Source organism: Salvelinus alpinus, chromosome 13, assembly GCF_045679555.1.
Source record: "Salvelinus alpinus chromosome 13, SLU_Salpinus.1, whole genome shotgun sequence".
Taxonomy (NCBI): Eukaryota; Metazoa; Chordata; class Actinopteri; order Salmoniformes; family Salmonidae; genus Salvelinus; species Salvelinus alpinus.
The window spans coordinates 26,848,846-26,871,735 of record NC_092098.1 but is presented as its reverse complement, the minus strand read 5'-3'; the positions used below and the strand labels follow the sequence as shown (position 1 = coordinate 26,871,735).

Sequence of the window (22,890 nt, the reverse complement as noted above, 5' to 3'; positions counted from 1 at the left end):
ATTTTTTTTCTCATTTTGTCTGTCATAGTTGAAGTGTACCTATGATGAAAATTACAGGCCTCTCTCATCTTTTTAAGTGGGAGAACTTGCACAATTGGTGGCTGACTAAATACTTTTTTGCCCCACTGTATCTAAATTAGGCAAAATATTGTTACGCCGTGTCTGACTGTAGCCAACAGTGCATTTTCTATATTTGCGGGTTAGGGCCTCATATTTTCACTTTCACTCGGTTGTGGATGGGTTATTAGCAATTGCAGGCAGGTGAACAAACAGCTGACCCACGCACCACCAGTGCTTGTGTGTGTTTCTCTCTCTGTAAGCATGTATGCCTGTGTATGTGTGTGTGTGTGTCTGTCACGGTAGAATGCTTATGGAGGCTAAAGAGGACTGAGGAGTCCCAGTGGTATTGAGGCATGTTGGATTAATTCATATGGCAGTGATGAGGAGCTAGAGAGAGTGACTGTGCCCCAGTCAGGTGGGCTCCATTGCGACCCACAGACACACACTGTCCCTTCATGGCCACATGTTCGTGGCCTCTCCACAGGCCTCCAGGGGCCCAGAGTGTATCCAAAATGGCACCCTAATTACTATATAATGCACTACACAGTGGCTTCTTCCTTGCTGAGCGGGCTTTTCAGGTTATGTCGATATAGGACTTGTTTTACTGTGGATATAGATACTTTTGTACCCGTTTCCTCCAGCATTTTCTCAAGGTCCTTTGCTGTTGTTCTGGGATTGATTTGCACATTTCGCACCAAAGTACGTTCATCTCTAGGAGACAGAACGCGTCTTCTTCCTGAGCGGTATGACGGCTGCGTGGTCCCATGGTGTTTATACTTGCGTACTGTTGTTTGTACAGATGAACGTGGTACCTTCAGGCGTTTGGAAATTGCTCCCAAGGATGAACCAGACTTGTGGAGGTCTACAATTGTTTTCTGAGGTCTTGGCTGATTTCATTTCATTTTCCCATGATGAGGCACTGAGTTTGAAGGTAGGCCTTGAAATACATCCACAGGTACACCTCCAATTGACTCAAATTATGTCAATTAGCCTATCAGAAGCTTCTAAAGCCATGACATCATTTTCTGGAATTTTCCAAGCTGTTTAAAGGCACAGTCAACTTAGTGTATGTAAACTTCTGACCCACTGGAATTGTGATACAGTGAATTATAAGTGAAATAATCTGTCTGAAAACAATTGTTGGAACAATTACTTGTGTCATGCACAAAGTAGATGTCCTAACCGCCTTGCCAAAACGATAGTTTGTGAGAGACAGAGAGAGACATTGTTGGGTGGGTCCCCCATTATTACAGCTAACTAACTATGCTTTTCAGTTTGTGGTCCATGTTTACAGCAAAACAAATATATCTGCTGTTAGAACACAGTGTCCACAGCTGTAACTGGTGGCTTGACAGTGTCCTAAACTACTAGAGGGCAAAGAAGATCTCATTGTGATGACTGATTCAGCCCAGACGCTAATTCTGGAGCCCCTCTGGCCCGGTCTGACACTCACACTGTGTCACGTTCGTTAGGAGGTCAGTATTTGTCATCAGGACCAACTTGGGTTCTTAATGAAATGGAAGAGTGTGCGGTAAACGTGGCAGCAGGTGTGAAGGCTTCCTAACCTAAGTTGGTCCTGATGACAAATACTGACCTCTTAATGACCGTGACACAGTGTGAGTGTCAGACAGGGCCAGAGGGGCTCCAGAATTAGCGTCTGGGCTGAATCAGTCATCACAATGAGATCTTCTTTGCCCTCTAGTAGTTTAGGACACTGTCAAGCCACCAGTTACAGCTGTGGACACTGTGTTCTAACAGCAGATATATTTGTTTTGGCTTCACAGATATTGATATTGAGCCACAAAGGATTTTCAAATATCTATTGTATCTTTAAGTCAAGACAGTGCTACTGGTAAAGGCAATAAAATGACTGAGTAAAACTGGCCCTTTGAACAGTGACACACCACGAGACCTTCAAAGTTCAAACTGCCTGCAGTAAGTGCTCTGCATCCATTCCACGTGAGAACAGCAGTGTGTAAATCAGAACAGGTGTGAGGTAAAGGGAGTACCCATCCATGAAGTAGCTACTAGTGCACATCATCTTACCTCATCAGGGCTGATGATAAAAATGTTATTTATAGAGTAGCAACTGCTCTGTCTTCTCTCATCCTGGCACTCCACAGGGGATCCTTTACCCTAACCCTACTCTCTTCATTTAAATATTGATGAAGTGCTTAAATAAGTAATCTGGACGTGGCTGTGGTGTTAAACCCTCGTCTGATGGGACAGTGTGAATATAAATATCTTTCCCTCTTTAAATCTCTTTTTACCCTTTTACCCTGGAGCTCTCACTGCAGAGAAATTCCTATGTACTTATACTTAATGGCAATAAATGGAACTTAAACATATTGAACGTAGCGTAAAGTACCACTACCGCTGTACCACTACCGCTGATTAAGCATTATAAAGAGGTATTATATTACAGACCCACTGTATCATCCCATTAGTATGGAATGCTGTTAAGAGTAGTAGGAAATCCAGACTGATCATACTGGATGTTAGTGACCCTCTTAGTCGCCCTGGACAGGAGATAGATGACGCTGCTAGTCTGTGTGTTTCCCGTGGTTGTGGCTCTACCCCTCACTCCCTTCTATTGGCTTTGGCTCTACCTCTCACTCCCTCTTCTTTCCTTTCTTGGCACTCTCTCTCTCTGCAGCAATCTCTTAAGTGCTGTGGGACTTGGGACAGGCTCTGGCTGGTTCTCAGCAGCTGATGGAGAGGGACACCAGAGAGTGGAGTCATGGTCTCTAGATGACACTGGTGTGATGATCACAACAAAAGGATGTCACTTTACTAAATAAGCAGAGTGACATCAAGTTAATTTATTCATACCTCCAAGGACATGGGGATTCTATCACTACCTCACAAGAATGTAGCCTAACATTTTGCCTTAACTAGTCAGGTGATAGTACGGATATGTAAGATGTTCTGGCACAAACTAATGAATCACGTTGTTGGAACAGTGTAAGACAGGTATGGCTGATGCATAACTTACCTTTAAACTGTGGCATTTGAGAGAGTAGCCTACTACATGCTCACACACAAACTACATAGAACAAGTGAAACATTATCTTTCAATAAAATGTTCAATCTGGTATTTGGAAGAAACACCAAAGCCAACATCAAACATCACGAATGAAAGCAGATTTTGATGTATAGAACATGTGTAATTTCTGACAAGTCTGAGCAATGCTAGGGTAATGAAAACTGTGCCTCAAAGCCTTGCAGGTCCAGATTGCCTGAATAGGAGCAGAATTCTGTTTACAAGACTAACATGACAATGCTGACACAGTTACATAATCCAGCAATAAAAACTGTCTTCGGTACAAAATACTTACCACAGAGCAAGGTGGTGAGAAGATCAAGTAAACCAAGAAAATAATAAGTTGACATAAATCAATAGAGCTAATTTACCTCCACCAGCACATACAGAACATAACCATCTTTCATTGTGACTGACAGCATGGTACAAATCTTCAAAAGCTACAGTAGATTTCACTAAACTCTGAGCATTGTCCCTGCCTATCCTCATCGATACATCAAGATAAGACACAGATATTTCACTCAAAATATAAGATCACATCATACGTTTAAATATCAGACCACAAGCCAAATCTATATTAAAATATTACATTTTCCCTGCCTGATATCTCATCTCAGACATTCAGAAAACAAAGGATGTTTCTCATAATGCATACTACCGTACCCCGAACACGCAAATTGGAGCACGGGAGGGCCGGAATATGAGTCCAAATCAACGTATGCGAAACAGAGCATGGAGGGCACTGCTCGAGTGCGTACTCCGTTTGTACATATTTAGAGGTATGCATTGATGCAACCTTCAACGGAAAGTATGCAAAGAAATATGACGCAACCCCTTAAAAAACAACGCAATTTAAAAAATGAATGTCGACCATTATTATACCTTTATTTCAACAAGGAACACAGACTGAGACCAAGGTCTCTTTTACAGCTGGGCCCTGCGTATACATGTTTACACATACAGTTTAGGTACAATGATTAAGAAATTACACAAGGCAAACAAAACGATCACAGAAATCACAAAAAAATACAACAGCAGATTGTTACATTTACACATAGGTTATTCCTAACTTGCATTACCCGAAGCAGTTACAAGCAATACAAAAATACAAATCCTCCAATAAATATTTAAAACGGGCAAGGGGGACAAGAGTCTCAAGTTCAAATTTGGTCTGCAGTCCATTCCATAAGCAAGGAGCGTAACAGGAAAAGGCAACCATACCCAGCTCTGTGGAAATCGCATGGGCGATTTGTAATCCATGCTTGAGTGTAATCCATGCTTGAGACCTGGTTTTATGAATTATATTTCTAATGTTGATAAGTGATGATAAATAAGAAGGTCGTTTATTCAGAAGTGCTTTATAGACAAACACAAGAGCATGTTGTTCTTGTCTCATGGACAACGAAGTTCAACCCACATTTTGATATAAAACACTGTGGTGAGTTCCGACTTCGGAATGAAATGTAGCCTATTCACATCGCATATGTTGGGTGACTACAATATTTTATCTTGAGAAGTTAATAAATACATGCTGTGTTAATTTTGGCATGTTTACCTGCCTACGTACCGTAGATCGCAAGTCCATAATAAGTCAATTGGGATAACTACTACTGTTAGCTAGCTACCCATGAAGAATTGACAACTATATTGCGTAATATTAGTTTTATGTCATTTTGCCTGTTAAACTATCTGGTTAGCTACATTATGATTCACATATAGCTAGCTGATTGTTATGAAGTAAAATGGTTGCTTTGTGTATATCTTGTTTAGTCTCTATTGCCATTGGCCTGGCTGGAAGACGGTTCAGTGAATGGGTAAGTCAACAGGGCTAACTCGTTAACTAGCAAGCCACGAAAAATGTACATCTACCTTGCATAACATTAGTTGTAGGTAATTTTTGCCTGTTTTAACTAGCTGGCTAACTAGATAGCTACGATTCACATATCTAGCTGATAATTATGAAAACATTTGCTTTGTGTATATCTTGTTTCGTCTATTGTTGCCACTGTCCTGGCTGGAAGAAGGTTCAGTGAATGGGGAGGTGAAGCATGCATTCTCCACAATCTCGTCCTCACAAGAACTTACTCAAGAGAACGTTGTCGGAGAATGAGTGTGGAGCAAGGTAGTATGCATATTGAGAAACAGCCAAGGTGTGTCAATCAACATCCTTTTGCTTGGGTTCCTTTCAACTACCATCATTATTTCTTAACCATTATGTAGGCCTCAACTGTCAACCCAGGTTGTATACATGGTTGACTAGGCTAACACTCCTTCATCACATGATCATGCCTAATGGGATTTTTTCTTCAGACCTGTCTGACCTGTCCACTGACTGTCAGGTTAATCTGTCTCAACAGGTACTCACTGGTGTGGAGGAGGCAGATAGACATAGACACATAGAACACAACACAATACAGCCTGCTGGGTGGAGTATGCTAAGCATGTGCTCATGATAGGTCCATTCTAGTTGTTCACTTGAGTGATTGTTAGACTGGATAATAGTCATGCTATAGCCAATGTAGTGGAGCTAGGCAATATGGACAAAAATCCATATTGCGATACATTGCCTGAATTGATGCAATAACAATAAACAGAGTGATAAGTTTATAACATTAATGTGCACCACAGTGTTATAAATTATCATTTAAACTACTACTACTACTACTTTGATGGTTGTAGCCATCAAAATGTCCCATTAACAATCACCCATATTAGCAAACTTATTTCATTTCAAACTTCACATTTCTCTACCACATCTCTGCCTGCGATAAGTAATCAGTATGGTGGGTGTCTATAATTTTCAGTTTATCGTCCCCAGCTCTACAATGTAGCCAATAACATGACTCTTTCTCGATCTCTATTCATCCATGTTGGTCTATCTCGGAGTTAGCTAAGTGCAGTGAACGTCTTCTACCCACTAATGAAGTATGTTAGGGCACTAGTCAGATGAAATCCTCTGTCTTTTCCCTGTTGGACACATAAACGATTCGGTTTGGTTGATGCAAGTACAAACTCAAACATGAAATCCCTGTGGGTAAAAAAAAATACCCCATCTGTCTCTGGAGAACACAACATCTCTCACACTGCTGCTTTTTATCTAAAAGAGATAAGGGTGCAAAACAACCTTTATATAAAGGCCAACTTAGCTTATTTTAACTACAACATCTTTTCCTGGGGGAATAGACTGGTGCAGCTTGCGATTACAAAACAAGGCTAAGTGTACTCGGTGCACTCATCCTTAAGCTGCAGAGTGCTTTACAATCAAGTGTTAATCTAAACAAAATCCGTCCCTATAACATTGGACTGGAAGCTGAATAGTAAGGAATTATTTAGGAAGTTGCCTAATTAAATCATTATACAGGCAGGACACAAAGTATACAAACCTCATTTCTATCCTGTGGTGTGAAAACCTTGAAAACAAAATTATTTTATTAAAGCCCCTTGATACATTTAAAAGCCAATCAGGGCTTCATTGTGTGACAACTTGAGAATGATATTCTGCACAACACTTTTTGCTTGGTTTCACACTTTCACTCAGCTCCCAGAAGCCCTTTGTTCAATGGAGAAAATAAATGTTTTCCTCCATACAACAGACCTAAAGAGAGATGTGAATTAGCAATCTACCCAAAACACAACCCCCAAACACTGTGTGGATGGGGCTCGATAAACAAACACTGCTAGTCTGCTACCACAGTGGGATTTTACAAGGGAAATGCTAAGACAATATGGTTACTGTACACAAATCTATGTCCGTCCAATACTAACTGTAGGCCTACTATTTGTTGAGGTTTGTTGGATGAAGCTATTCTTCACAAATATACTACTGACACAGCTGATTCAAAACAGAACCAAACTGATGGTTAGGCCTACCAACAATTCATCACTAGCAGAAATCTGGAATGTCCTTGGTCATACACAGTACCAGTCAAAAGTTAGCACACACCTACTCATTCAAGGGTTTTATTTTATTTTTAATATTTTTAATATTGTAGAATAATAGTGAAGACATCAAAACTATGAAATAACACATATGGAATCATGTAGTAACCAAAAATGTGTTAAACAAATCAAAATATATTTTATATGAGGTATATTCTTCAAAGTAGCCACCCTTTGCCTTGATGACAGCTTTGCACACTCTTGGCATTCTCTTAACCAGTTTCATGAGGTAGTCACATGGAATGCATTTCAATTAACAGGTGTGCCTTGTTAAAAGTTCCTTTGTGGAATTTCTTTCCTTCTTAATGCGTTTCAGCCAATCAGTTGTGTTGTGAAAAGGTAGGGTTGGTATACAGAAGATAGCCCTATTTGGTAAAAGACCAAGTCCATATTATGGCAAGAACAGCTCAAAAAAGCAAAGAGGAACGACAGTCCATCAAGACATGAAGGTCAGTCAATGCGGAACATTTTAAGAACTTTGAAAGTTTTTTCAAGTTCAGTCACAAAAACCATCAAGCGCTATGATGAAACTGGTTCTCATGAGGACCGCAACAGGAAAGGAAGACCCAGAGTTACCTCTGCTGCAGAGGATAAGTTCATTAGAGTTACCAGTTCCCGAAATTAGCAATTAACTGCACCTCAGCTTGCAGCCCAAATAAATGCTTCATAGAGTTCAAGTAACAGACACATCTCAACATCAACTGTTCAAAGGAGACTGCGTCAATCAGGCCTTCATGGTCGAATTGCTGCAAAGAAACCAATACTAAAGTACACCAATAAGAAGAAGAGACTTGCATGGGCCAAGAAACACGCGCAATGGACATTAGACCAGTGGAAATCTGTCCTTTGGTCTGATGAATCCAAATTTGAGATTTTTGGTTCCAACTGCCGTGTCTTTGTGAGACACAGAGTAGGTGAACGGATGATATCCGCTTGTGTGGTTCCAACCGTGAAGCATGGAGGTGTGATGGTGCTTTGCTGGTGACACTGTCTGTGATTTATTTAGAATTCAACGCACACTTAACCATCATGGCTACCACAGCATTCTGCAGCAATACGCCATCCCATCTGGTTTGTGCTTAGTGGGACTATCATTTGTTTTTCAACAGGACACCCTCCAAGCTGTGTAAGGGCTATTTGACCAATAAGGAGAGTGATGGAGTGCTGCATCAGATGACCTCGCCTCCACAATCACCTGACCTCAACCAAATTGAGATGGTTTGGGATGAGTTGTACCACAGAGTGAAGGAAAAGCAGTCAACAAGTGCTCAGCATTTGTGGTAACTCCTTTAAAACTGTTGGAAAAGCATTCCAGGTGAAGCTGGTTGAGAGAATGCCAAGAGTGTGCAAAGCTGTCATCAAGCCAAAGGGTGGCTACTATGAAGAATCTAAAATCTATTTTGATTTGTTAAACACTTTTGGGGTTACTACATGATTCCATGTGTTATATCAAAGTTTTGATGTCTTTACTATTATTCTACAATGTAGAAAATAGTAAAAATAAAGAAAAACTCTTGAATGAGTAGATGTGTCCAAACGTTTGACTGGTACTGTATGTCCAGGTATTCGGGAAGCCATTAATATACTTTAACACGTGTAATTCATCACAGAAAAAGAGGCAAGCGTGACCTAATGAGATTCATCATTATATATGCCTCAAACCTGTATGTATGGAATTCAGAACACTTCCCAACGTATACAGTACAGTAGGAACAGCTAGAGCTGAGGCAGAAAAACAAGTCTACTGAGTTCTACCAACCTTAACCTGAGGTAAAGTCAGCCAGTCAGTAAAAGATAGTTAAAGTAGGCCAAGTGTGATCAGCTCCTGGCTGCTCCACCCTATTCAGTGGTATTCACACACAATGCTGCCAAACCCATGAAATAGCACAGCGTTCCTCCACATTGTGAGACTAAATATTGCTCAGTTAATTCAGTTATGCCCTGCCTGGCCGGCCACACCCACACTGGAGGGTAGGCACAGCACATGCACACACGCACCTACACGTTTTCTGTTGAAATGAGCAGCCAGCCAAGCAAAAACAGCAGCAAAGACAGACAGGCAGCAGACTAAACAACAGCAGGCTGTATAAAGAAGTAACCTCCTCTGACGCAGCATCAGCAGCAACAACATACTTCAGACTGGGACCCTGTAAACAATCAAACACTCCACTTTTTAATTCTACTTTCAAAGACCTTATGCTTAGTTCAGTCAAAACACAGACAGGGTTTATATAACAGCTAGGCCTAAGTGTTTAGTTTGTTATTCACACATAAATTAATTAGAGGAGTGGAGCCTGGTTTAACTGTGTGATGAACAAAAGTCTGAGCAAAGTAAAATAGCCAAAATGTTTAGAAAATGCAGCCTACAATGGATGACTGCTGTAATTGAGAGATCTATCTTTATGATTGATGTGTCCAGTATGTGTCCTGTGGGTGAATGTGTGATACAGTTACAGTATTATACTGTCACAATGACAGAGGACCGGGTTAATTTGCTGAGGTTGTTGTTGAGGTTCAAACACAGTCAACTCAGTCAAACATACTGAGCACTGGGTGTTCTTTTGTTCCAGGGCCTCATTGTCACCCATGTGACTGACTGACAATCCCTAACACTAAACACCTGAGTGTGTAACTCACTAACAACAACCCAACACACACACACACACACACACACACACACACACACACACACACACACACACACACACACACACACACACACACACACACACACACAGCACTTGAACAGTAAAACATCAAAATAATTAAAATGTCACAATGATGAGCATTCTTTCCCTTTCCATTATAGCTGCTATTGAAAAATAAGTCCTAATTTCTGTATCATGACAGAACAAATGGCCACAGTTCAGAGAGCTAATCAGGGGTTGTTAGAGGGGCAGATGATAAGAATGTACACTCACTGTGTCAGGTTTTGCCCCAGAAACATTAAGAGCCATAAGACTATCAGACAACTACCTGGATCCCAACAGGCCAGCGAGACACAGAACAGTTATGGAAAATAAAGAGGGGATTTCGTGGAAAGTGGCGGCTTGTGCTCTGGACCTTGAGCAGTTACGGGAAATCAGAGTGATGATCTATGGCCCTCTAGTGTCCATCAAGGGACATTTCACCCTATAACTCCATGCCTTCAGAAAGTATTCACACCCCTTGATCTTTTCCCCATTTTGTTGTGTTACAGCCTGAATTTAAAATGGTTTAAATTTAGATTTTTTTTCAGTAGCCTACACACAATACCCCATAATGTCAAAGTGTAATTATGTTTTTATTTAAATACAAATGACTTAAAAATGAAAAGCTGAAATGTCTTGAGTCAATAAGTATTCAACCCCTTTGTTATGGCAAGCCTAAATAAGTTCAGGAGTACAAATTTGCTTAAGAAGTCACATAAGTTGCATGGACTCACTCTGTGTGCAATAATAGTGTTTAAAATGATTTTTGAATGACTACCTCATCTCTGTACCCCACATATACAATTATCTGTAAGTGTCACGCCCTGATCTGTTTCACCTGCCTTTATGATTGTCTCCACCCATCTTCAGGTGTCACCTGTTTTCCCCATTAGTCACAGGGTATTTATTCCTGTGTTCTCTGTTTGTCTGTTGCCAGTTCGTCTTGTCAAATCAACCAGCGTGTTTTTCCGTGCTCCTGCTTTTTCCTTATCTCTGTTTTTCTAGTCCTCCCAGTTTTGACACTTGCCTGACCTGATTCTGAGCCTGCCTGCCTGACCATTTTGCCTGCCCTGACCTCGAGCCTGCCTGCCACTCTGTACCTCCTGGACTCTGACCTGGTTTCTGATCTTTTGCATGTCCATGACCTGTCTCTTGCCTGCCCCTTGGATTATAATAAATATCAGAGACTCAAACCATCTGCCTCCCGTGTCTGCATCTGGGTCTCGCCCTGTATTGTTATAGTAAGGTCCGTCAGTCGAGTAGTGAATTTCAAACACTGATTCAACCCCAAAGACCAGGGAGGTTTTCTAATGCAAAAAATTTAAAAAGCAGAAATTGAATATTTCCTTTGAGCATAGTGAAGTTATTAATTACACTTTAGATGGTGTGTAAATACACGCAGTCACTACAAAGATATAGGCGTCAGTTGCTGGAGAGGAAGGAAACCGCTCAGGGTTTTCACCATGAGCACAATGGTGACTTGAGGCCAAACAGTTACAGAGTTTTTAATGGCTGTGATAGGAGAAAACTGAGGATGGATCAACAACATTGTAGTTACTCCACAATACTAACCTAATTGACAGAGGGAAAAGGAAGCCTTTACAGAATAAAAATACTCCAAAACATACATCCTGTTTGCAACAAGGCAGCAGTAAAGTAATACTGCAAAGAAATTGGCAAAGCAATTCACTTTTTGTCCTGAATACAAAGTGTTACGTTTGGGGCAAATAAAACGCATGAGTACCACTCTCCATATTGTCAAGCATAGTGGTGGCTGCATCATGTTATGGGTATGCTTGTAATTGTTAAGGACTAGGGTTTTTTTCAGGAAAAAAAGAAACGTAATGGAGCTAAGCACAGGCAAAATCCTAGAGGAAAACTTGGTTCAGTCAGTCTGCTTTCCAGCAGACACAGGGCAATGAATTGTTCTTTCAGCAGGACAATAACCTAAAACACAAAGCCAAATCTGCACTGGAGTTGCTTAACAAGAAGACAGTGAATGTTCCTGAGTGGCCGAGTTACAGTTTTGACCCTAATCTACTTGAAAATCTATGGCAAGACCTGAAAATGGTTTTCTAGCAATAATCAACAACCTTGAAGAATTTTGACAAGAATAATGGGCAAATATTGCACAATCCAGGTGTGGAAAACTCTTATAGACTCACCCAGAAAGATTTACAGCTGTAATCGCTGCCTAAGGTATTTCAACAAAGCATTGACGTAGGTGTGAATCAGGTCTCCAGTTTGAATACTTACAGTACCAGTCAAAAGTTTGGACACACCTACTCATTCAAGGGTTTTTCTTTATTTTTTACTATTTTCTACATTGTAGAATAATAGTGAAGACATCAAACTATGAAATAACACATAACCAAAGAAGTGTTAAACAAATCAAAATATATTTAATATTTGAAATTCTTCAAAGTAGCCACCATTTTCCTTGATGACAACAACTTTGCACACTCTTAGCATTCTCTCAACCAGCTTCACCTGGCCTTGTTAAAAGTTCATTTGTGGAATTTCTTTCCTTCTTAATGCGTTTCAGCCAATCAGTTGTGTTGTGACAAGGTAGGGTTGGTATATACAATGTAGCCCTATTTGGTAAAAGACCAAGTCCATATTATGGCAAGAACAGCTCAAATAAGCAAAGAGGAACGACAGTCCATCATTACTTTAAGACATGAAGGTCAGTCAATGCGGAACATTTCAAGAACTTTGAACGTTTTTTCAAGTTCAGTCACAAAAACCATCAAGCGCTATGATGAAACTGGTTCTCATGAGGACCGCAACAGGAAAGGAAGACCCAGAGTTACCTCTGCTGCAGAGGATAAGTTCATTAGAGTTACCATCCTCAGAAATTGCAGCCTAAATAAATGCTTCATAGAGTTCAAGTAACAGACACATCTCAACATCAACTGTTCAGAGGAGACTGCGTGAATCAGGCCTTCATGGTCGAATTGCTGCAAAGAAACCAATACTAAAGAATACCAATAAGAAGAAGAGACTTGCATGGGCCAAGAAACACAAGCGATGGACATTAGACCGGTGGAAATCTGTCCTTTGGTCTGATGAGTCCAAATTTGAGATTTTTGGTTCCAACCGCTGGGTCTTTGGGAGACGCAGAGTAGGTGAACAGATGATCTCCGCATGTGTGTTTCCCACCGTGAAGCATGGAGTAGGAGGTGTGATGGTGTTAGGGTATTTTGCTTGTGACACTGTCGTTGATTTATCTAGAATTCAAGGCACACTTAACCAGCATGGCTACCACTGCATTCTGCAGTGATACGCCATCCCATCTGGTTTGCCCTTAGTGGGACTATCATTTGTTTTTCAACAGGACAATGACCCAACACACCTCCAGGCTGTGTAAGGGCTATTTGATCAAGGAGAGTGATGGAGTTCTGCATCAGATGACCTGGCCTCACAATCACCCAACCTCAACCCAATTGAGATGGTTTGGGATGAGTTGGACCGCAGAGTGAAGGAAAAGCAGCCAACAAGTGCTCAGCATATGTGGGAACTGCTTCAATACTGATGGAAAAACATTCCAGGTGAAGCTGGTTGAGAGGATGCCAAGAGTGTGCAAAGCTGTCATCAAATAAAAGGGTAGCTACTTTGAAGAATCTAAAATCTGTTTTGATTTGTTTAACACTTTTTTGGTTACTACATGATTCCATATGGGTTATTTCATAGTTTTAACATCTTCACTATTATTTTACAATGCAGAAAATAGTAACAATAAAGAATGAGTGTCCAAACTTTTGACCTGTACTGTACGTCACCGCACTGTGTGTGATTATTTCACAGACAGACGACTGAGCATATAAGAAGCCAACTACAATATTTGATAGGAAGCAGTGATATATCAGAATAATATTGATACTTGGCCATTCATTTACTCTATGTAGGAAGGACCCAGAGTTTACATTTTATTTTCAGGTGGAAAATTGTTTTATAAGGTTAACAATTAAAGAGGAAGTAAAATGGAACTGTGATTGTGAGTGTGTGTGGTGCAATATCAACAATAGATGCAGTAAAGAGGTCAATCAAACTCGACCAAAACAATGGAATTGCCATGGAAACTCGTGGCGAAAAGGGCCATGGGGGAAAGATCCCAAATCTCCTCATTGCTCCCCAGCAAAAGTACCCTACATTTAGGCTATTGTTTACAGTGCATTCAGAAAGTATTCAGACACCTTCCCTTTTCCCGCATGTTGCTATGTTATAGCCTTATTCTAAAATGTATAAAATACATAATACCCCATAATGACAAAGCGAAAACAGGTTTAGAAAATGTTGCTAATTTATTACAAATAATAAACTGAAATATCTTATTCACTTAAGTATTCAGACACTTTGCTATGAGACTCGAAACTGAGCTCAGGTGCATCCTGTTCCCATTGATCATCCTTGAGATGTTTCCACAACTTGATTGGAGTCCACCTGCGGTAAATTCAATTGATTGGACATGATTTGGAAAGGCACACACCTGTCTATATAAGGTCCCACAGTTGACAGTGTATGTCAGAGCAAAAACCAAGCCATGAGTTCAAAAGAATTGTCTGTAGAGCTCCGAGACAGGATTGTGTCAAGGAAAGGGTCTGGGGAAGGGTACCAAAAAATGTCTGCAGCATTGAAGGTCCCCAAGAACACAGTGGTCTCCATCATTTTTAAATGGAAGAAGTTTGGAACCACCAAACCTCTTCCTACAGCTGGCTGCCCAGCCAGGCTGAGCAATCGGGGGAGAAGGGCCTTGGTCAGGGAGGTGACCAAGAACCCGATGGTCACTCTGAAAGAGCTCCAGAGTTCATCTGTGGAGATGTGAGAAACTTCCAGAAGGGCAACCATCTCTGCAGCACTCCACCAATCAGGCCTTTATGGTAGCCTTGCCAGACGGAAGCAACTCCCCAGTAAAAGACACATGATGCCCGCTTGGAGTTTGCCAAAAGGCACCAAATGGACTCTCAGACAATGAAAAACAAGATTCTCTGGTCTGAGGAAACCAAGATTGAACTCTTTGGCCTGAATGCCAAGTGTCACGTCTGGAGGAAACCTGGCACCATCCCTACGGTGAAGCATGGTGGTGGCAGCATCATGCGGTGACAATGTTTTTCAGCAGCAGGGACTGGGAGACTAGTCAGGATCGAGTGAAAGATGAACGGAGCAAATTAAAGAGAGATCCTGCTCCAGAGTGCTCAGGACCTCAGACTGGGGCAAAGGTTCACCTTCCAACAGGACAATGAACCTAGGCACACACCCAAGACAACTCAGGAGTGGCTTCAGGACAAGTCTCTGAATGTTCTTGAGTGACCCAGCCAGAGCCCGGACTTGAACCCGATCAAACATCTCTCGAGAGAAACCTGAAAATAGCTGTGCAGCGATGCTCCCCATCCAACCTGACAGAGCTTGAGAAGATCTGCAGAGAAGAATGGGAGAAACTCCCCAAATAAAGGTGTGTCAAGCTTGTAGCGTCATACCCAAGAAGAGGCTGTAATCGCTGTTAAAGGTGCTTCAAAAAAGTACTGATTAAAGGGTCTGAATACTTATGTAAATGTGATATTTCCGTTTTTTTATATACATTTGCTAAAATTTCTACAAACCTGTTTTTGCTTTGTCATTATCGGGTATTGTGTGTAGATTGATGAGGGGAAAAAATAATTTAATTAATATTAGAAAAAGGCTGTAACATAACAAAATATGGAAAAAGTCAAAGGGTCTGAATACTTTCTGAATGCACTGTCTACGTAGAAATCGGAGTATAATGCTTGTATGGAAGTCAACTCCAACACATGTTCATGTCATCGTCACCAGTCAACTGCATTACAGTTAAAAAACGATTTACCAACATCACCAATTTCTGTATGCTAGCTATGCTAACCAGCTTATATGAACAGGAGTTGGCATTTAGCAGCCACTTCTTCTAATCCTGAAAACTTCAACATTTTATGCAGCGAAAACAGTCAAATATATCCAAATCAGACTTAAGTAACCACATTGTGGGTCTGTTACAACACATAAATCATGACAGATTTGACAATTATCCACTTAGTTAGATCAGATTTGTTGAATGTGTGCCAATCTGGTCAATGGAACAGTCTGCATTCCATTGACTCTTTTACCGCATCTATCAAACCAAGCATGATAGAATGTTTGAATTTTGAATGTTTGTTGCTCAGAGTCAGTGTTGATTTAAAACCATTCTATTTCATTTCCATGGTGATTCTAAATCATACGAATACACTGATATTTGAATAAGATGATATCACAATTGAATAGAACAACTTCAATGGAATGTTTAAAGTTTAGAATGTTTGGTAGTTAGCCGTAAATGTTGATTGGAACTCCGTTTTGGTGGCAACAACCTCAAGACTACAAGTCTGATTTGCTTTTGCTATGATCGATCCAGTTCTAATTATTAAATTTTTTAGCCCTTTTTCTCCCAAATTTCGTGGTATCCAATTGGTAGTTACAGTCTTGTCTCGTTGCTGAAACTCCCATACGGACTCGGGAGAGGCGAAGGTCGAGAGCCGTGCGTCCTCCGAAACACAACCCAACCAAGCCGCACTGCTTCTTGACACAATGCCCACTTAACCCGGAAGCCAGCCGCACCAATGTGTCAGCGGAAACACCGTACACCTGGCGAACGTGTCAGCGTGCACTGAGCCCGGCCTGCCACAGGAGTCGCTAATGCGCGATGGGACAAGGACATCCCTGCCGGTCAAACCCTCCCCTAACCCGGACGACGATGGGCCAATTGTGCCCCACCCCATCGGTCTCCCGGTCGCGGCCAGCTGCGACAGAGCCTGGACTCAAACCCAGAATCTCTAGTGGCAGAACTAGCACTGCGATACAGCATTAGACCAATGCGCCACTCGGGAGGCCACAGATCTTAATTTGAGCCAGTTTGCTATGGCAGGAATATAATCCTGCAGCAACAGAAAATGTGAACTATTATGTGGATTATAATTATTGGATTTTTTTGTAGGGGTTGATACATTTTCCATTAGGGCAAATCAAGTCTGACATTTTAAAGTGGAAATTACAAACTTTAGAAGCCTTTTTAAACCTTGAATACACTACAAAAGAGTGATCAAATTAAGATCCTACATCTGTATATCCAGCGATATGTACAGGCTGGACCATGAATGGCATGCAGAGCACCAATGGAGGCAAACGGCCCGGGTCTCTGTCAGTGCGAGCCGTACTGGACGTATCAGCTCAGACACATGGCTATGATCCTTGAGCACAGCCAGCACCTGCCTGAGCAGAAGCAGAGTTGGTCGACTTGTACAAGGAGGTGAGGCACAGGTTTCTCTTTTACAGAAACAGACCCTAGATAGACTTATACAAGAAGAGAGGAAAAAGGCTTAGGCTTGTGAGTTCTAAAACCAGTGGCTCTTTTCTAATGAAGTAATGGAGAAACTGGAAGCTAATCTGTGAATGCACTGTACCCATGTTGAATTACATTGTAGTAGTAGTAGTAGATAAGATTAGATAAAATGCGATAAGTTAAGTTATTTTACTATGAATACATTGCATAAATAATATATTTGAATATAACCATAAACAATTATGGTGAGTCTTGTGTGTGTGGTCTGTGTGTACTGATCTATTTTATTTAAAAATGTACCTTTATTTAACTAGGCAAGTCAGTTAAGAACAAATTCTTATTTACAATGACGGCCTGGGAACAGCGGGTTAACTGCCTTGTTCAGGGGCAGAACAGCAGTTTTTTCTTTGGCAGCTCAGGGATTTGATCTAGCAACCTTTCGGTTACTGGCCCAACACTCTAACCACTAGGCTACCTGCCACCCCTACAGTCTATGGTCCCCTACCTGAGAGGCTGCGAGGTCTCGCGTCGGCCAGGTCAGAGATGGCCCCTGTAGTGACAGTCTTCTTCATTCGGGAGCCTGTGGCTACTGCCCCCAGGGTAGGCTTGGCCAGGGTGTCATCACTACTGGCTCTCTTCAGCTATAAGACACACATACAACATACAGTCTGTGAGGACAGACGCTGGGAGACGAGAAGCAAGTACAGGAAGTGAAGATTTAATGGACAAAAGGACATATAACAAAACAAGAACAGCATCTGGACGGGGGAACAAAACGACATTAATGTAGACACGGGGAAGAAACTGAGGAAGTGACAAATATAGAGGAGGCAATCAATAAAGTAGTAGACTCCAGGTGAGTCCCATGAAGCGCTGATGCGCGTAACAATGGTGACAGGTGTGCGTAATGATGGGCCGCCTGGTGCCTTCGAGTGCCAGAGAGGGGGAGCGGGAGCAGGCTTGACACAGTCAGGGATTAGGAAACCACAGATTACCTCACCAATTGGAAAACTACTAGTAAACTACTCAATCTACTAGTATGAAATTGTAATAGCACTCAATCTGTACTATAGTGAGATATGTTGTCAGTCTATGCTTTGTGACACCCAACCGAGGTCAGAGTGTATGCAGGAGATGCAGAGGTAGACTAATGCAATTGAACATGATCAATTATCCAAATGAACAGAATGGCTCTTAGACAAAGTAAAGGGGTGGTAACTTCCCCCATCTCTTTCCCACCTGTCCCACTTCCAACCTCCCACCATTCATTAAGGAGATGTTGGGTGTGTTCAGTGGTGTGAAGTTACTCTCCTGTCTGGTATAACTCACCCTGCTGAGGCGCAGGTCTGTGGCCAGGGTGTTGGAGGACCTGGATGTCTTGATGCCTGTAGCTGTGGTGGAGGTGGTGGTAGAGAGGGCGAGGGAGACTTGCTTGGCCCTCTCCTGAAGCCCTGGCTTGGGCAGCCCCGCCTTGGCGGAACCCCCTTTCAGCATGGCTCTGTCTGCTATACCTGCAGCCTACGAGAGAGAGAGAGAGAGAACAGGGTATACATATTATTATGGATACATGGGTATGACAAAAATGCTTCAGTCATTATGACCTCTGCTGGTTTAAATGAAATGATTTCAGTACGGGTTTACTCTATTTAGCCTATTTCAATAAAAACTATTAAACATGGCCCTCAGTAGTAGACATAGTATTCCAGATCCACATCAAAATAATGTACAGGAAAATATGTACAGGAAAAGAGTCCTACATCTAATCAAGTAGACCTTGGGTACATTTGGTACAGTTGTAAAGAGAAAGGGCCTATGTATCTGAGAGAAGAGAGAGTCCAAAGTGAAGGGGTGGTTAGAGGATATGGTGCTGCCACTGATGGCATTTCAGCCTGTGCCATGACATACAAGACACAAGTCAACAGTAGGTAGTCTGAGCAGAGTGAGAGGGCAGCTGAGGAAGTGAGACTATCAGCCCCCCGCTGGTCAGGACACTTTCTGTTACAGAACTGAGAAAACACAGCCTCCTGTCCAATCAGATATCCTTCGACACCACTGGGACTGGGAAATCAAATGTAACACAACACACCCAGATCACAGTACACTAGTTGGTGGTAGGTGGTTTGGATTCACTTAACTAGGGGAATACGCAAATTGGAATTCAATCATGTAACATCTCATTTTGAAGCACAAAAAAAGTAAACAATACAATACCATCCCTTACTGCAGTTGGGATTCAAAGTAGGCTATTATACTGAAAAAAAGACAGGAGTGGCTTGGTGTCAAAATACAATTAAAATGTTTGTGAGATCGATGAAAAAGCACAAGCACAGGGACCAAAGTCTATTAGTGACAAATTACAGACATAGTGGAAAAATTCAGAATAATGAAAGAAGATATAGGCAAGTGGGTGTGGAAAAGGCAGGTGGTTATTGACTGAAGGAAACTAAGTGCTCTTAGCTTGGAAAGCCACTGACTGCACTTCCCTACTCTTTACTGTAATGACCTGTACCACTGCTCGCTGTGGAACTGACTCATTGATTTGAACCAAGGTGGGGAGGTGAGGTCTCAGGGAAGGGTATCCCAATCATTACTGACTAACACGCACGCATAACCCACTCACACAACGTTAGAGTGAGAGTGCCTGTGAACGGAGATACCCGACACTTTGGTGTCCTCCATCAATAAAAGGGGTCGGCTGAGTGCAGACACCCCCCCCCCACTCTCTGATCTAAATTATTATCATTCTTGCAGCATTTTCCTCAGCGTTTACCCTACTTACTGCAGCACACAGTATAGACCTCAAGTTAACATTTACATTGCAAGAAGTCCCATTTAGAATCAAATTGAGTGGTTCTCCGAGGTACTTAAACCCTACAATGAACTAAATAGCAATAAATTGCTGGATGGATGTGTTCTTCAAACATTAACAATTAGTCTACCTCTAACGCTGCAAGGCATTTAGCACATTTAACGTGACATTGTACAAGCAGCCCGCATCCTATTTTAGCCCAGTCTTTCTCACAACCTCCATGGGTGTATAATGACAGGCAGCCTGAGCAGGAATTAAACAAGCTGGCTTCAGAGCAAAACCATCTACCCAGATCTGAGTTCAAATGGTATTTTAAATCTTTCAAATAGTTTGAGCTGGTCTAGAGTTCCAGGTGTGCAAGGGTTTGCACTTTTGGGACTTTTCCCTTAGTTCCATTATGCCGGGAAAGTTCAATCATGTGCACCTAGTTTTTCATAGACCTCAAATACTATTTGACTCCTTTGAACCCAGGTCTGCTAATTGATAGAAGGTGGTTGTCTCCTTAGAAAAGTTCCCACTGCTACCTTTTTAACATCGAACTGTAATTAGAGAAAGCCTGCAGGTTCTTACAGCCTTATCTGATTGTGTGTGTGTGTGTGTGTGTGTGTGTGTGTGTGTGTGTGTGTGTGTGTGTGTGTGTGTGTGTGTGTGTGTGTGTGTGTGTGTGTGTGTGTGTGTGTGTGTGTGTGTGTGTGTGTGTGTGTGTGTGTGTGTGTGTGTGTGTGTGGCCCGTCATATGATGTTGCCCAATATCATCCATCCTCACTGGCCTTTCCACAGACAAGTCTGGTAATGTACCTCAGCTAGATAGGCCTAACCATTGTCACATGTATAAATCATATCCAGGTTAGTAAAACATGTTCAATGTTTCTAGGACATGTTCGGAACTCCAAGATGAGGAAGTGAGACAAAATTGAGGAAAAGCTAAGAGCTGCTTTTAAATGTGAAAAGGTGAAATGGCAGAAATTGAGGAAGCAAACACTGAGGTAATGTCTATTGAATAGTCACAACGAGTTAAGTCTTTCTCTGTGAACATAGGCTATCAGCTAAGATGTTTTAAAAGTACTTCACTATGTGTAAAACTCTCTATGAAAACACTGACCTTGTCTCAGTAGTACCCTGACAGAAACACATGGGCTTAATTTGTTTTCACCTTCATAGTAGCGCATGACTCAAGGTTTAGTTTTCCTACTGCCGGGACACAGTTATGTAAAGACAACCTTTATTGTTCCTCAGCAGAGACAGAAGGACAATTAGGCCCACCGCACTGGGAGTGTGTCCTACATCAAAATGACCTAATTACAACAAACCCAATGTCTTAGAAAGAGATCGAGAGGGAGAGATAAAGAGAGATAGCGAGAGGGAGCAAGAGGCATTTTACAAAATGTTATTGTCTTCCTGATGACAGCGGTTTCCCTCATTTTGCTTCAAACATTTAAAAAAAACATACAATATTTCTCAGGAAATATGAGTAATGTAGCTAAATGGGTTTATGGGAAAGCTAGGCTAAATATGGAATTTGGTCAGCAGCATATCCACAAATTAAAAAGTACAATATGATTTATAGTTACCAAAGCCACTGCCCTAACTATTGGGTTGTTCTTCCCTAATTACATTGGCTATGACAGCTAGGCGATGTAAAGACACTACAAATACAGAGATCTTATGGGGTTTTCTGTTGCAATACTTAGACATACAGATGTAGGGTCATAATTTGAGCCAGTCTGATATAGCATGAAAATAATCCTGTAAATTTGAAATATTATGTGGATTATAATTAACAGACATTTTTGTAGGAGTTGATACATTTTTTGTTTGGGAAAATCAAGTCTGACATTTTAAAGTGGAAATTACAAACTTTAGAAGGCATTTTAAACCTTGAATACACTACACGTTCGTGTGTGATCAAATTAAGATCCTACATCTGTTGGGCTAACAACAATCCAAAAGGCTGCTGAGTTTAGATAAGGAATGCTTGTGCCAACAGACATTTCTTATCAGTTTGGGATTAAGATGTGAGTGAAACACTTCTGAGACATCTTCTAATTCAGGGGTGAGCAACAGGCAAGTAAACCGTATCAGTTCTCTATATCTGACAAGTAGTATGGAGCTGCGGTTCGGAGTATTGTTTCTTCATCATAATGTAGGCTAATGTATTCTCAGTGAACTTGATGTTTTTTTCACCTGTTCACAAAAAAATATTCATTGAAGTTGTTAGGTTTATCTCCTATCCTACATCCTGATATTACCAGGTTCTGACCACTAACTGGTTCTGTTCCTGCTATTCTGTGATACATTTTTTAATGATAAAAGGATAGTTCACCCAATAGCTGGAACAGCACCATCTAGTGGTCAGCATTTGGTAATATCAGGATGTAGGACGGGACATAAACCTAACATTTACATTTAAGTCATTTAGCAGACACTCTTATCCAATGATCAATTAGCCTTTTAAAATGATCAACTTGGATTAGCTAACACAACGTGCCATTGGAACACAGGAGTGATGGCTGCTGATAATGGGCCTCTGTCGCCTATGTCGATATTCCATAAAGAATCTGGCGTTTCCAACTACAATAGTCATTTACAACATTAACAATTTCTACACTGTATTTCTGATCAATTTGATGTTATTTTAATGGACAAAACATTTGCTTTTCTTTGAACAACAAGGACATTTCTAAGTGACCCCAAACTTTTGAACGGTAGTGTAGATGTACACGGAGGGCGAATGTTAGTGGTATGCATGTCAATCTCTCCTGGCTCAAAGTTGAGGAGAGATTGATCGCATCACTATTGGTCTTTGTGCGAGGTGTTGATATGTTAAAGGTGCTGAACTGTCTGTTCAAACAGTTGGCACACAGTTCAGACACTCATCCATACAACACAAGACATGCAACCAGAGGTCTCTTCACAGTCCCCAGGTCCAGAACAGAGGCTGGGAAACGCACAGTATTAAACAGCACCATGACTACATGGAACTCTCTGCCACCCCAGGTAACTCAAGCAAGCAATAAAA

The 22,890-nt window shown here is 41.4% G+C and overlaps 1 protein-coding gene across 3 annotated transcripts in view; it reads right to left on the bottom strand.

The window, feature by feature from the left end:
• The window catches only part of LOC139537470 (cytospin-B-like), a 181,356-nt gene that overhangs the window by 110,819 nt on the left and 47,647 nt on the right, over positions 1–22,890 (bottom strand). For all 3 annotated transcript variants that reach the window (XM_071338816.1, XM_071338817.1, XM_071338815.1), the window contains exons 2-3: positions 18,392–18,580; positions 17,568–17,703 (exon numbers count right to left, since the gene is read on the bottom strand). In XM_071338816.1, coding sequence (XP_071194917.1) covers positions 17,568–17,703; positions 18,392–18,556 — 301 coding nt within the window. In that variant the 5' untranslated portion in view covers positions 18,557–18,580. The remainder of the gene's footprint in view (positions 1–17,567; positions 17,704–18,391; positions 18,581–22,890) is intronic.